Raw genomic sequence first — 14,820 nt, 5'->3', positions numbered from 1 at the left:
TCCGTGAACCAGTCACTCATCCTGTTTATGAAGTGCGGCCTCATATCTGGTCCGAGTGATAACCTTTTTCTTTTATTTGTCTCTTTCCTTCTCTTGCTCATGTCGACGGTGGTAATCAGTGCCCAATGGTCACTACATAAACTGTGCACAATGTGTGTACTGGCATCCGTGTCCTGTGCATTCAGCAGGAGAGCATAATCTAATCTTCCTCCTCTGAGGTGAGTTGGCTGTTCATCACCCAGGACCCTAAGGTTTTCACTTCCCCTGACAAAGAGTGACAGTTTCCGTCCATTGACATTGGGCTGATGACAGTTGGCACCAAAGTGTGGGTGTCTGGCATTCAGGTCACCAACCAGCAGGGTAGGTTCTTCATTAACAAACTCAGGCAGTGCGTCAAGGTCAAGTTTACTCTGTGGCACATATAGGTTGATTATATGTAGGGCATTATTGTTTAAGTAAAGGGTTACTCCCAGTGATTCAAACTCATCCCCCATTTGCAGGTCATCAATAATCTGTGCGGGAATGTTGTTATTTACAAAAGTGATGAGACCCCGTTTTCTTCCCCCATGTGGCAGGGAGAACTTGCGATAACCGCTGAACCTTGGGTTGAAGTCATCACCTACCATTGTCTCCTGTAGCACTATGACGTCAGTTTGGTGTTCACGAGCGTATTGTATGATGTCATTAATTCTATTGCGAACGCCATTGCAGTTCCATTGTAGGATAGTGAGACTTTCTTCAGCGTGGTTATCCATTGTGGAGGTGTTGGTCATCAGATGTACTGTGTGTGGTGTTGTTGCTGGTGAGAGTGTGTTCACTGGTGGTGTTGTATGTGGTGTTGCACCACCGTCATGTGCTGGTGGTACTGTTTGTATGCCAGTGCCAGTGGTCAGTGGTGTTGTGTACACTAGTGTCGTTGTGTTCACTGGTGGTGCTGTTGTCTTCACTGGTGGTGTTGCGTTCACTGGTGGTGCTGTTGGTGGTGTTGTGTTCACTGGTGGTGTTGTGTTCACTGGTGGTGCTGTTGGTGGTGTTGTGTTCACTGGTGGTGCTGTTGTGTTCACTGGTGGTGGTGTGTTCACTGGGTCGCACTGAGTTCACTTGGGTAGCACTGAGTCTGCTGTTATGTGCCGTGGCTCGTGTTGCATCCCCATGCACCAAGTTGCAACCTGCTGAACTCGCCTGAGGCAACTTCAGGCCCTGCAGAATGTGAAGTATGTCCTCCTGGGTCTTCTGGATTGTACATAGGGTATTCTCAAGTTTATTTTGCTTGCTTATTAGTTCTTGCATGAGTGGGTGATTTTTTATCATGTGGGTAATCATTGCTTCCATACCGGGCGGCATTGTTTTATCTGGACCCAGTGAGGTGTTGACTGGTGAGTGAGGCGGGGGAGTGGTAGGGTGGGGGAAAGGGAGGGTCGCCTGAGAGGCGGAAGGGCTGGTTGACTGGGAGGCGTTAGGGGGTATGGGTGATGAGGCAGGAATGGGGTTGTTGGTTGGGGTAGGGTTGGGGTTAGTGAGGGAGATGAGGTTGGGGTTAGTGAGCGGGGTTGAGGTAAGTGGGTTTGTGAGAGAAATGGGGTCTGGTTGGGCCTGTGCGGGGTGGTGGTGGGTCACTCCACCACTACCCCAGGCTGGTGTCTGCCTACTGGAGGCTGGACCCTGGCTTGCTGTGGTACTGTTCACGGAGCCATTCCCGCCCCTGTTTACTGGTCCACCTGCTGTCTGCGTCTGCGTCGGCGTCCTTCTCAAGCCCTGCCAGTCAGGCCTCCTGCTGCAATATCTGTTCCAGGCATGGTGGGCCTGCTTGCAGTTGACACATTTAGGTATTACCCCGCTACCCCCACCCTGTTTAAGCTTGTCCAGACACTGCTTGGTGTCGTGAGAGCCACTGCAACACCCACACCTAATTGGGCGATCACATTGCCACGTTCTGTGATCCCACCGTTGACAGTTGCCACACAAGGACGGACTGCCAATATACCTCTCCACTTTGCACGCCCTCATGCCTGGTATTTTAATGACTTGGGGCAGCTCTCCCTTCCACATAGCAATTGCTTGATTTTTGGGCAGTCCCCCTGGTCTACTGATGTTAGCTCAACTTCAAATAAATTTACGTATGATATAATATTTAAGTCCAGGTGGTACAGTCGGATTCGTTCTCGACTCACAATCGCAAATTCTGGGCTCGAATCCCGGGTCTCTGTTCATCTAGCAGTAAATCAGTAGGTACCCAGGAGTTAGTGAACTGTTGTAGAGTTACATCCTGGTGGAGGGTCAGTAGTTTGACCTTGGTGGAGGGGGGGGGACCTCGCTGTATAAATACACTGGCTGCTTGTCCCAAAACACAATGAAATATTAGTATTATATTAGTAAAATTGTACTTACCGTATAACTGGGCTAGACGGTAGAGCGGTCTCGCTTCATGCAGGTCGGCGTTCAATCCCCGACCGTCCAAGTGGTTGGGCACCATTCCTTCCCCCCGTCCCATCGCTAATCCGTATCCTGACCCCTTCCCAGTGCTATATATATATATATTCGTATTGGCTTGGCGCTTTCCCCTGAAAGTTCCATCCCTCCCTCGGGGGGGGGGGGGGGGGCGTAGAAATAGCCTAAGTTACTCTATCCCTTACAGATGTATGTTATTGTCTTAATAAATATACTTGAACTTCAGCTACCTTCACTCTACCTCACTAATGACACCCTTCCCTCACAACTCACCGGCTGTGTGTGGCGGGAGGCCTCAGGAGTGGTGTGGGGTGGTACAGTCAGTGGCTGGTGCGACTATTCTCCAGGAAATAGTTCGGATAAACTTGGTATCGCGCCATTCAACCCGTGTTTGTTGACAAGTCCCACATGGCCAGTGTCTCTTTTACCCTCGTATTCCTCAACGGCTTGGGAGTTAACTTTACATTAAATGCACAATCTTTTCTACCAACTATTTGTATAATTCATTTAATATTAAATATACTATGGAAAAAGTTATGCAGCTAGTTAAATTAGTATTCTTCAACTTTTGATATATATATATTACGAGCCTAATATATTTGTCTCAAAGCAGTTGAAAGACGTCACTAATTTGTACAATAATACGAATGTAAAAGTTGAATCATGTTGGCTTTATACACATACTTATGGCTTCCCACAGGAAATATCATTCACTTCATGTAGACAAATGTGTATTTGTAAATTGTGAAAGCCTTTGATAAAACATGCACAGTATATAAATACTGGCTAACCATTATTATAATTGGATTAAGAGGTTACACAAAATTCACGTATTTGTTAAAGACAAAGCTTCCTTTTCCTTCTTAGATGCGCCATTAACCTCGTTGTTACGACATCAGAACAATTAGTATTAATCTAGAGTGTTTTATTTGTCGAAGAAAACGATGTATTTCAAGACAGCGAGGTAAACTCGCATTTCTTTCAATCCTGTATAATCAAATCACAAGAATGTGAAAATATTAGGGCCATGTAATGGGATTGAATCCGCATCCCCGGTGGGAGTCTTACCTCATTGTTTAGAGAGAACTAGGTGCAACTGGTTCTAACCCTTGGGTTAGGACATTTTGACTCATTTCCTGACTATTAATTGCAAGATTTGTTGAGTATTAAACGAATCTCATTTGAAAGAGGCCTAACAGAGGCAGACCATGTTGAGGTGGGTTGGCCCAAGTATTACATTCAAAATCACTCGACAGTACTTACCTATGAGAGTGCGATTTGATCCACTGGCTCAGTAAGGATTGTAATGTTTCATAGAACACTATCATCTCTACCATCAAGTTTTACCAGAAAACTGCTAGAGATTCTTGGGGTTAAGGGCCAAGATTCACCAAGCATTTAAACGTGTCCAATTACAGAACACGTACATCTTTCCTCAGTCTTGGTAGCTTAAGTTTGTATTTATTAAGCAGTTTATGAGCTCCGAACCACTACGAGATTGTCTGTAATATTAATCATAAGTCGAGAATGAATGCCCTCGAAGCGTTTCCAAGCTCATTAATATATTCAGACTTTGTTGCCATGATCGAGGTAAGATGTGCAAGTGAAGGGAATTTTCAGGGGAAAGCGTCAATCCATTATAAATAGCACTTGGAAGGGGTCAGGATAAGGATTTGTGATGGGACGGGGGGAAAAGGAATGGTGTCTAACCACTTACTTGGAGGGTCGGGGATTGAACGCTTACCTGCATGAAGCGAGACCGTCGCTGTATCGTCCAGCCCAATTTGAAAGGATGTGTAAGTGAATAATTAAGTCCTTGCTGAGTCCTGCCGCCACCATTCAATGGACAATTTCTTATGACTGAATCGAGAACAATTCATGTTGATCAGAGAAGCTACACAGCTCAAACACTTTAAACTCTACTAAGGAATGGTTATTAACACTAAAGCTGGGTTATGGTAACGAGGCATTTTAAAAGTTCAATCATGAGTTGGTAATTAATAAACAGTTTAAAATTGGGAGCACAGGTTTTATATTTTATTTATATTGTTTTGTCAATACAAATACAGAACTTTATTTACAAAGTCATTCAGATTTGATCAAGGTTAATAGTAATAAGATTAGTCAATAATACTAATGTACATCTGGTCCACATTTTATTGGCTCAAACAAACATCTTCTTTCTCTTATCTAAACTATATTACAGTCATCATGATAGAAAACAGCACACAGAACACTTACACAATTACTCAACCATTCATGAGTCTCAAATGAGTAAAAAGACCCAAATATCAAATAGAAACCCTAAGGTATTCACAAGGCCCATCCTCTGCACATAGTCAGGGTAGTGAAACGTCATTATTATAGTATAGTTTGTAATACCCGAGTATACGAGTGGTAGCTGTGAAGGTGTCACGCTTCATATCTGTCACTCGTGTCAGTATACGAGTGACAGCTGTAAAGGTGTCACGCTTCATATCTGTCACTCGTGTCAGCATAATAACGACAACTGTGAAGATGCCACTCCTCATATCAGAATATACTAAGATTTGGCACAAAACTGTTTTCAAAAATTGCACAAAGTGGGAGGCTGACTAGAAAATAGAACATGTGTCACATGAGCGAAAAGTGATCAAGATGTTTTCTAAAAAGACTTACAGATGGGAGTACAAAAATTAAATATATGCCAAGATCCACAATGACTGACCGTTGGACATGTTATACTAATAGAGCTGTCTATTTAGTATGCCTTTGATATCAAGTAATATATATTAATTACCAAAAGATTGGGTAGTAGATAAAGTAAGAAGTTTAACAAGAGGCAAAAAGAGACAAAATAGATTAAGACGACAATTTTTTCCCCCTTTTTTTACATTTTGGACGAAATAGGCACCGTTATTGGTGTCTTTTTTTTTAATATTATTTTACATGCCAATGCCATTATTAAAAGTTGCACTTTTATATATATATTACACTTCTCTTAATCAATAGGATCAGTACCATATTATTAAGGAACATTTGCATATTATTTACATTATTAACAAGGACTTATAAATTATGACCACGGAGTACTTTGTGTCACCAAGCATAAATTGGTTTCGTCCAATATGTCAACTTGAATCTTGCATATGTTTATTGTAGATGAAATAGTAGAAATCTTATGTACCATAATGATTATCTATGCTGAATATAAATGCTTTGCATTTATATACAAATATTAAATAATGCTGTATTCGTTTTGAAATACTGTACCTATGAAAGAGGAAAATGTATAACGAAGCTCTGTAAATTCTTAGGAGCAAAAATGTATATTACTAGGTGAATACTATTTGAATAATTTGGTAAGACAATAAATGCTACCAGAAATAAATGGCATGGAAATACCAACACTTTTTTTTATTTTTAACCCTGAAATGAAATTAAGAGTTGTTTGGCTTTTGTGTACATAATCAGTCACCTGCTTTTGTAACATTATGTATATAACAAAATATTTAGAAACTATCACTCATTTTTAAATATATTTTATTTGTTTGTATACTGAATGTTGCACCATAACATTTGGAGTGGAGAAAGATGCAGTGTGATATGTCTCCATATTCTCACCTGTTATTGCTCAATGATTATCTTCAACACTGTGTTTATGGTACTCTCATAACCCACTGCTTAAAAATCATATATTTACTTATTTTGATGAAATTTTACATTTCAAAATATAGTTAGAAGAACGAAGCCTTGCAGTTGGCCAACTGAAATGTGAAGTCTTCCCGAGATGGCCAACTCTACCATGAAGTCTTCTTGGTGGCTAACTGTTCCCTAAATATTTCCATTTTGGCCACTTGTACTATGAAGCCTTCCGGTTGCTCCATTGTACTTTAAAGCCTTCCAGCTGGCCAAAAATACTGATACCTTCCAGCTGACAAACTGTACTAAGAAGCCTTCCAGCTGGCCAACAGTACCATTATACCTTCCAGCTGGCCAACAGTACCATTATACCTTCCAGCTGGCCAACAGTACCATTATACCTTCCAGTTGGCCAACAGTACCATTATACCTTACAGCTGGCCAACAGAACCATTATACCTTCCAGCTGGCCAACAGTACCATTATACCTTCCAGCTGGCCAACAGTACCATTATACCTTCCAGTTGGCCAACAGTATCATTATACCTTCCAGCTGGCCAACAGTACCATTATACCTTCCAGCTGGCCAACAGTACCATTATACCTTCCAGCTGGTCAGCTATATTATAAAGCCTTCCAGCTGACCAAAGTGTACCATGATCCCTTCCAGCTGGTCAACTATATTATAAAGCCTTCCAGCTAGCCAACTATACTATGAAGCCTTCCAGCTGGCCAACTATACTATGAAGCCTTCCAGCTAGCCAACTATACTATGAAGCCTTCCAGCTGGCCAACTATACTATGAAGCCTTCCAGGCGGCCAACTGTACCATTTCAGCTGGTGAACTATACCATAAATATTTCCAGTCGGCACATTGTGTCAATATCTTCCAGCTCGCACACTGTACCTTGAGTCTCCAGCTGAAAATGGAGCTTTACCATTAGTTTACTGAACAACAACAAAAATCTTTTGGAGAAGTAATCATTAAGGAAACCTAAATTTTATAAATGAGTGACGTTTACATTTGTAATCTACAAGTTGCTGCAGAGAATGGTGAAGGCAAAGTTACAGTACACCTTTGTAACACAAACTTTAAATATGTCACGTAGTTGTATGTTAAAAACCATAATGTGCGGAGATGGAGAATGTTTTAAGTAAATTAACCCACTATTAAAATTTAATATAAATACCAACATAAATAACATGTTGTTTATAATAAAATCAATATGAAGTTTATAATAAAGTCAATATGCTGTTTGGTGAGCATTATTTATAATTTGTATTCAATAAAATATATGGACAAAATATACCGTTGCTTTTATATATATATATATTTGCCCATAAAAAAAAAAACTTTCCTATTTGGTGCTCTACATTCGTTTATATTCACATAATAATATTAAGAGAAAATATATAAACTACATTTTCAGTATGATCAAAATCGACTAGAATAGTTTGTGTCAAGTGATGCAAGTTAAGAACAACACCCATCACCAAACTGACAATATATATATATATATATATATATATATATATATATATATATATATATATATATATATATATATATATATATATATATATATATATATATATATATGCAAGAAATGTGCCACACTGCTCCTGGTTACCACAATGTGTTTGTGCGCAGAGTACTCAAGGCATACACATTCGTGTGTGTAGATATAAAATGCACCTCTCTGTACAGTATGTAACACTATAGTGTCCATAGGAAGGACATTATTAACCGCAAAACTATGCATAGTAACCATGCAACACTCTCCTCCTTGGACAGGATATAAAGAGCATACACCATGTGATGGGAGGCAAAAAAATATATATCACTATATCTTGGTAATATAGTTCGAATAAATAAGTTGAACTGAAACAACAACTTAAGATTTTATATCTTAAGTTATTAACAGCTTGGGATAAAATGTTTTATTTTTAAGTAAATCAATAAATTGCAGTGATTTCAAAGTTCAGTCTCTAGTAGAAACTTGATAACTCAAAAATGTGCAAAAGTAGAAAAAAATGATCAAGTAACAACTATAGAATAATTCTAAAAACAGAATGTAACAAAATATTGTACTGTACACAGTACTCCTTTTTGGTTTTTTACAGATTCAGTAAATGTTGAATGCTTCGAAATCAACTTCTATATACAAATTTGTAGCTCAAGACGTTTGCTGTACATAATAAAACGTTGCGTTTACTGCACTTGTGAAACTTTCAATATCAAAATCTACAACTTTGTTGACACTTAACAAAACTGTATAATAAGGGCGACTGAATACAGTATGGTGTAAAAAGAATCACTTGGATTTTTTTAATGGAATTTACAGTTCTCGTCACATTTTGGCCATTTTGTATCTATTGAATCTTTTATGAACAACCCTCAGCACTAACCTATGGCAGTAGTCTAAACTAAAAAACATTTGACCAAACTTAAACAACAAGTCCATAATATTGTCATTGTTAAGAAAAATACACCAAGCAATATTTGTTGCTATTCTGGTCTATATATTTATGACTATCGCTTGTATTGCTGATTGATGTGATAACACTGGAAACTTTGAGCCTTAAATATAAATTTAAAAAGTTATTTCATTTCTAGGCTGTTTGATTGAATGCTGAAAATCCCTTGCAGAACATCCGAGCAAACCCCCATCTACACGAGAATCTTTGATTGGTTGTCTTTTTCAACACTGTATCACAACTTTACGAGTCAAAGTCCTTGCTCTCTCGACCAAGTTGCCACTAAGCAGCTTCAGTGGCAGAGAACTTTAAGAAGTCGTTTTCAAGTTATATTGAAGACTCAAAACCTGACTAAACCACATCCCAGTCCACTCACGGCGCTACTAGGGAAAAACTGGAATCAGCCTACTTTGATCCATCTGTCTATGGAGTATTCTAAGGCTGCTAACCATCTGTAACAGAAAAATAGTAATATGATAATAACAATAATAACAATAATAATAATAATATCATTATTATTATTATTAATACAGTAATAAAACTGAAAAATATATATCACTAGTAATAACGAAACTTCAATAATATTGTGGTTATGGAGTAATACACCTAGAAACAACATCCTAAATTAAGGGAATAGCGACAATTGCCTCAATTATCAATTACAATTGCATCAATTATCAATTACAATTGCATCAATTATCAATTACAATTGCATCAATTATCAATTACAATTGCATCAATTATCAATTACAATTGCATCAATTACAAAAATCAAAAAGCAACAATTATTCAAACTGGAAATTTAATAATAATAATAATATAAATGGAGATCACTCTCTTAACTGCATTTGCAGTTTCAAATGCTAAATGACACAAATTGCGTTATTTGCATAAGATAACAATATATATATCTGAAGTGATTTGTGATGTTTAATGCAAACATTTAGTTCTAGAACAACATTTAAAAAGAGTCATTCGGTCTATCTGCACAATGAAATCACAAGAATGGGTACCTATGAGGTAACAGTGAGGCAATACAATGGGATCGAGCATTCATCTTCTCCCCTGGCCAGGCACACATACACCACCGACTGGACCATGATGAGCTGGTCATGGCTCAATCAGTAGTGTGTGGGTGTGTGTGTGCCAGAGAACTCCAGGGATAGGAACTCGAGTCCACTGTGAGGCCTCAGTATTACCTGCAGCTGATTTGACGCCTCCCTCTCTTCTCCTTATTCTCCTTATTATCATTCTCCTTCTCCCAACTCTTCTCTCACTTTTTTGCTGATGTCTTGTTCACACACACACACACACACACACACACACACACACACACACACACACACACACACACACACACACACACACACACACAAAATAATACAGTACCTAATTTGGACAATCTGAATGTTCATCTACGTCATATTAATCCCTGAACAAAAAATAGTTGACGACAATACGAGCCTCCCTTAACAGCACCTTACTAACCTCTTTTTGTCACTGTCCGATTCTGTGTAAAAGTAGAAATGTCTAAATTTGGGTACAGGAGGCAGGAGTTCGAAGGCGTGTTTTTTTCCACCTATGCTGGTGCTCTGTACCCTGTATCCGTGCAGGTGGACCACACCTGTCAAATTAAGTGAACCGAATTAACAACACAACTTGGCTTTTTACAGTAAAAATTTGATTCACTTTGGCCCTGAAAGAAAGCTTCTGCATTACACCGTTGGTTCGAGTCTCCTAGTGCTTGAGTGAATGAAATGTTTATTCCCATGATAGTGTGGTTGACAGTTTATACAGTGAAAAGCATTCTTTCTTTTAAAGCTTGGGGGAAATAAGTAAAACAGTATTTGCTTATATCTCTGTCTTGTCAGGAAGATTATGTTTTACAAATAATGGAACTCGACACCAGGTCAAGACCCAGATTATAAATTCACATTTAAAACAAAGCAATAAGTTAATCTTTGTGTTTTTATATTTTCAACCCCAGACGTGGTCATACATTTATATAAAAAACTAATAATATTTCCATTAAAAGATGTTCACAGTTTCACGAAGTATAAATACAAGTTTAGTGAGTATTTATCTTTGTCGATGAGCCAGCACACTCCTTCACTAGAGTAGGAACAGTGCCACGGGAAGTGTGTCTGATATTGTTGAGGTGCTCTGATCAAATGTAATTTAGTTTGTCTCTCCTCCCAATTGTGTAGACAAATGCACAAAGTGTTGAAAGATTTTTTGTAAATTTTTCAAAGTCTGCAAAAAAAAAAAGCTTACGATTTGACTCTCAGGAAAGTAAACAGAATAATCGAAATGAAATCACAAGAACATAGCACAGTATAGCAGACGAGGAGTCACAATAACGTGGCTGAAATATGTTGATCAAACCACACACTGGAAAGTGAAGGGACGACGACGTTTCGGTCTGTCCTGGACCATTCTCAAGTCGATTGTGAACCCACAATCGACTTGAGAATGGTCCAGGACGGACTGACACGTCGTCGTTCCTTCACTTTCTTTTATCTTGTACTATTGGCCCTCTCGGTACAATCACCTTGCTCCCATAACAGTGTGGTTTGGTCAACATGGTACAGTATATCTATGGGACGTCGATCTGTGTATAGCCTCAATATTTTGTTCATACTCAACTTTTTGGACCATGAAGTATGTCCTCGAGAGTAAAATAAATCAATAAATAAATAATATTTTGAAATTAAATTTCTTCACATTTGCAGCCTAGTGTTCTGATAACTTGACAAAAATTTTATATTAATAATAATTATATATTACATAACTGTTGTGAGATACATTCTTGCGAAGATACATAGCTAACCTAGGTTAGCCTCGATAATCCTAAGAGTCTTCCTGTTCCCTATGGATACATCCTGGGAAGCCTATGTAACTTCCTCTCCCAGATGGATACATCCTGAGAAGCCTATGCCACTTCCTCTCCCAGATGGATACATCCTGAGAAGCCTATGACACTTCCTCTCCCAGATGGATACAACCTGGGAAGCCTATGTAACTTCCTCTCCCAGATGGAAACATCCTGGGAAGCCTATGTAACTTCCTCTCCCAGATGGATACATCCTGGGAAGCCTATGTAACTTCCTCTCCCAGATGGATACATCCTGGGAAGCCTATGTAACTTCCTCTCCCCCCGACTAAGGGAAAACAAACCAAGAGGACCCGTGACGTGTTACCTATAGCTTGCGTAGCATCTGTGTCATGGTAGAGGTAGAGGCAGGCATCCTTCAGAACACAGTACCGCCTCTTCCACTGGTGCCAGCGCGCTCCCAGCTTGTATAGGAACCCAAAACAGTCCGGGGAGGCTATGGATGCTGGGGCTTGTTGTACACGACGGCACGAGATCTCCATCAGTTCATCCCTCTAGAAGATTTGTTTAGAAATTTATATAAGCTAGATGAAATACAGATCCTACATATCTTAAATTTACATTTAAGTGACGTAAATGCTTCACTAGTGCTCCAGACTGAACTTTTTTAAACAGTTACGGTCTAAAAATACAACGAGACTACCTTTTAGCATCTGATCAATAGGAACCCGGGAGCTAGTCAACTGTTGTGGGTCGTATACTGAGAGCAGATGCACTCACTGGCCACAGGGACCTCCACAAGCCTAACAAAGCATCATGTTACCTGACAACGGGAACAAAGTGAGTGGTGCTACGGGTGCAACTAACCTGTGCAGCCTCCAACGCTGCCTGGGTGATGACCTGACCCCAGCGGTTGCGGGCATCCTCTGTGTGGGCAGCAAGATGCAAGGTCATGCCCCCAAACTTGGCCACAGTGAAGGAGAAGGGTTTGCCCACGTCGACCAGGGCGTGGACGCTGTAGTCCAGGAGGTGGACAGCACCTAGTGGGTGTTGCTCCTGTACAGCCACAAGGTACAACTGTTTATCTTAAAGAGTTGGCGTGTGGAAACCGTGATAGAAAAGGTAGCATGACATAGAAGAGGCTCCACTTATACATTAATTTTGAGAAACAAACGGCGAAGCTAAGAGCGTTTCAGAGCACAACTACAACTTTATGAATGGTATATAAATATCTAACCAACATAACTACACAACGCTAATTAAATTCCGTCAAAGCAAAGCAGTTCTATTTCCACCATGTATATTTATTTTACTAATACTTTTAATCAGGGAAAATGGTAACGAGAATCTTTGACTAACCATTTCTGACTTGTAATAATAAAGGCAGTGGTCTTTCTTGAGAGCAAACCAGCGTCTGCGCCACTTTCTGACGATGGTGGAGGAGCCGGGGGTATGGTGGGCGCCCCCGAGCTTGTAGAGGTAGCCAGCACACAGGGGAGTGGGGTCATGGGTCACCAGGGGGGTCAAGACGTCGCACGTCCTCGCCACCTCCAGGCGAAGGGTATCGCAACCTGCAGGAGAGTAACACTGAAGGCTCTGTATCACCTGTGTCGTGGTGTCTCATCAACACATTAACATAGTCAACATTATGTTCAATCCTCCAGAACCTATACTGAAAGTTGAAGACTATACTGACTGTTGCAGAGACTATACTGAATGTTCCAGAGACTATACTGAATGTTCCAGAGACTATACTAAATGTTCCAGAGACTATACTGAATGTTCCAGAGACTATACCGAATGTTCCAGACAATACTGAATGGTCCAGACTATACTGAATGTTCCAGAGACTATACTGAATGTTCCAGAGACTATACTGAATGTTCCAGAGACTATATCGAATGTTCCAGACAATACTGAAAGTTCCAGAGACTATACTGAATGTACCAAATATTATACCAAATGTTCCAAAGACTATACCGAATGTTCCAGACTATACCGAATGTTCCAGAGACAATACCGAATGTTCCAAAGACTATACTGAATGTTCCAGGGACAATACTGAATGTTCCAGAGACTATACTGAATGTACCAAATATTATACCAAATGTTCCAAAGACTATACCGAATGTTCCAGACTATACCGAATGTTCCAAAGACTATACCAAATGTTCCAGACTATACTGAATGTTCCAGGGACTACAACCGCAATAGGCTACAACGCCCGCTAACCTACCCGGACCATATTCCAGGCCCGCCAGCACTAAGCCCAAGGCGCACTCACCGGCGTGAGCGAGTCTGACCACCTCCGAGTGGGAGGCGTCCAGGACGTTGGCACCGTTGATGTTGATGATGATGTCCCCGACCTCCAGGCCCGACGTCTCGGCCGGGGTGTCGGGTTCGATGGCCGACACGACCACCGGCCGGGAACCGTGGATCCGGAACCCGAACTCTCCCGACTCCCTGCTTACAGTGACCGTCTTATCCGACTCTGTAGCCACAGATAATAAATAAATAAATAAATATATATATATATATATATATATATATATATATATATATATATATATATATATATATATGTATATATATATATATATATATATATATATATATATATATATATATATATATATGACAGAATAAGAGTTATGTTTCCTTATGACTAACAACATATAGTTTTACAATTAAACCATTTCAAACCATATGAACACTATTGCAGTTAAAACTTTACATTTAATTTTATTTAAGACTATCTTTTTTTCTCAAAGGATGAGGCTTGATACGTTGAAAATAATTTACAGTAAAAGACGTCAAATACACTCGCCCTCCAGACAAAATTAAAAACTGAAACATTTTGTTAGAAATCTATAAACAATATTTAATAATTTTACAGCAATATGGAACAGGAATATACAAAAAAACAGAAGGCCTTATGAGTCAAATATCTGACAAAAACACATAAGTTAAATAGTATAACAATGAATATATATATATATATATATATATATATATATATATATATATATATATATATATATATATATATATATATATATATATATCAGTAATCACATGCATTTGCAGCTTCAACAGTTACTTCATGCGATACGTTTCAAGGGAAGAATGTAAAGAGAAGACATGCGCAACAAATTATATACAGAATGTATGATTGTACACTGGAATAATGTATGACTACATTGGTACGAGTGTTGACTGTGTGCCAGCAGTGTATGACAACACTGGAAAATTGGGACAATACACCTGGCAGATTTAAGCCGGCACACCTTGGCGCCAGCTCTACATAGGTTCTTGCTGCTACACCTTGGCGCCAGCTCTACATAAATTCTAAAATATTAAAGTCAAATTTTGAAGCAATAATCGTCATGGTCTCTTGCTCTTATGGCAGTAATAAAGTCAAATTAACGAGCTGTGACAGG

The 14,820-nt window shown here is 39.4% G+C and overlaps 2 protein-coding genes across 2 annotated transcripts in view; both read right to left on the bottom strand.

The window, feature by feature from the left end:
• Der-1 (derlin 1) overlaps window positions 1–2,849 on the bottom strand; it is a 35,072-nt gene extending 32,223 nt beyond the window's left edge. The window contains exon 1 of the mRNA XM_045739989.2: window positions 2,722–2,849. The gene's annotated coding sequence lies outside the window, so the exon portion shown is untranslated. The remainder of the gene's footprint in view (window positions 1–2,721) is intronic.
• Window positions 2,850–4,591: 1,742 nt separating this feature from the next.
• LOC123756613 (microtubule-associated protein futsch-like) overlaps window positions 4,592–14,820 on the bottom strand; it is a 117,232-nt gene continuing 107,003 nt past the window's right edge. Inside the window, exons 17-22 of the mRNA XM_069331421.1 lie at window positions 13,665–13,871; window positions 12,740–12,951; window positions 12,248–12,436; window positions 11,748–11,934; window positions 10,036–10,171; window positions 4,592–8,999 (exon numbers count right to left, since the gene is read on the bottom strand). Coding sequence (XP_069187522.1) covers window positions 8,948–8,999; window positions 10,036–10,171; window positions 11,748–11,934; window positions 12,248–12,436; window positions 12,740–12,951; window positions 13,665–13,871 — 983 coding nt within the window. The 3' untranslated portion in view covers window positions 4,592–8,947. The remainder of the gene's footprint in view (window positions 9,000–10,035; window positions 10,172–11,747; window positions 11,935–12,247; window positions 12,437–12,739; window positions 12,952–13,664; window positions 13,872–14,820) is intronic.

Source organism: Procambarus clarkii, chromosome 26 (genome assembly GCF_040958095.1).
Source record: "Procambarus clarkii isolate CNS0578487 chromosome 26, FALCON_Pclarkii_2.0, whole genome shotgun sequence".
Classification (NCBI taxonomy): domain Eukaryota; kingdom Metazoa; phylum Arthropoda; class Malacostraca; order Decapoda; family Cambaridae; genus Procambarus; species Procambarus clarkii.
Note: the sequence above shows the minus strand (reverse complement) of the source record. Positions and strands in the feature narration are given on the sequence as shown.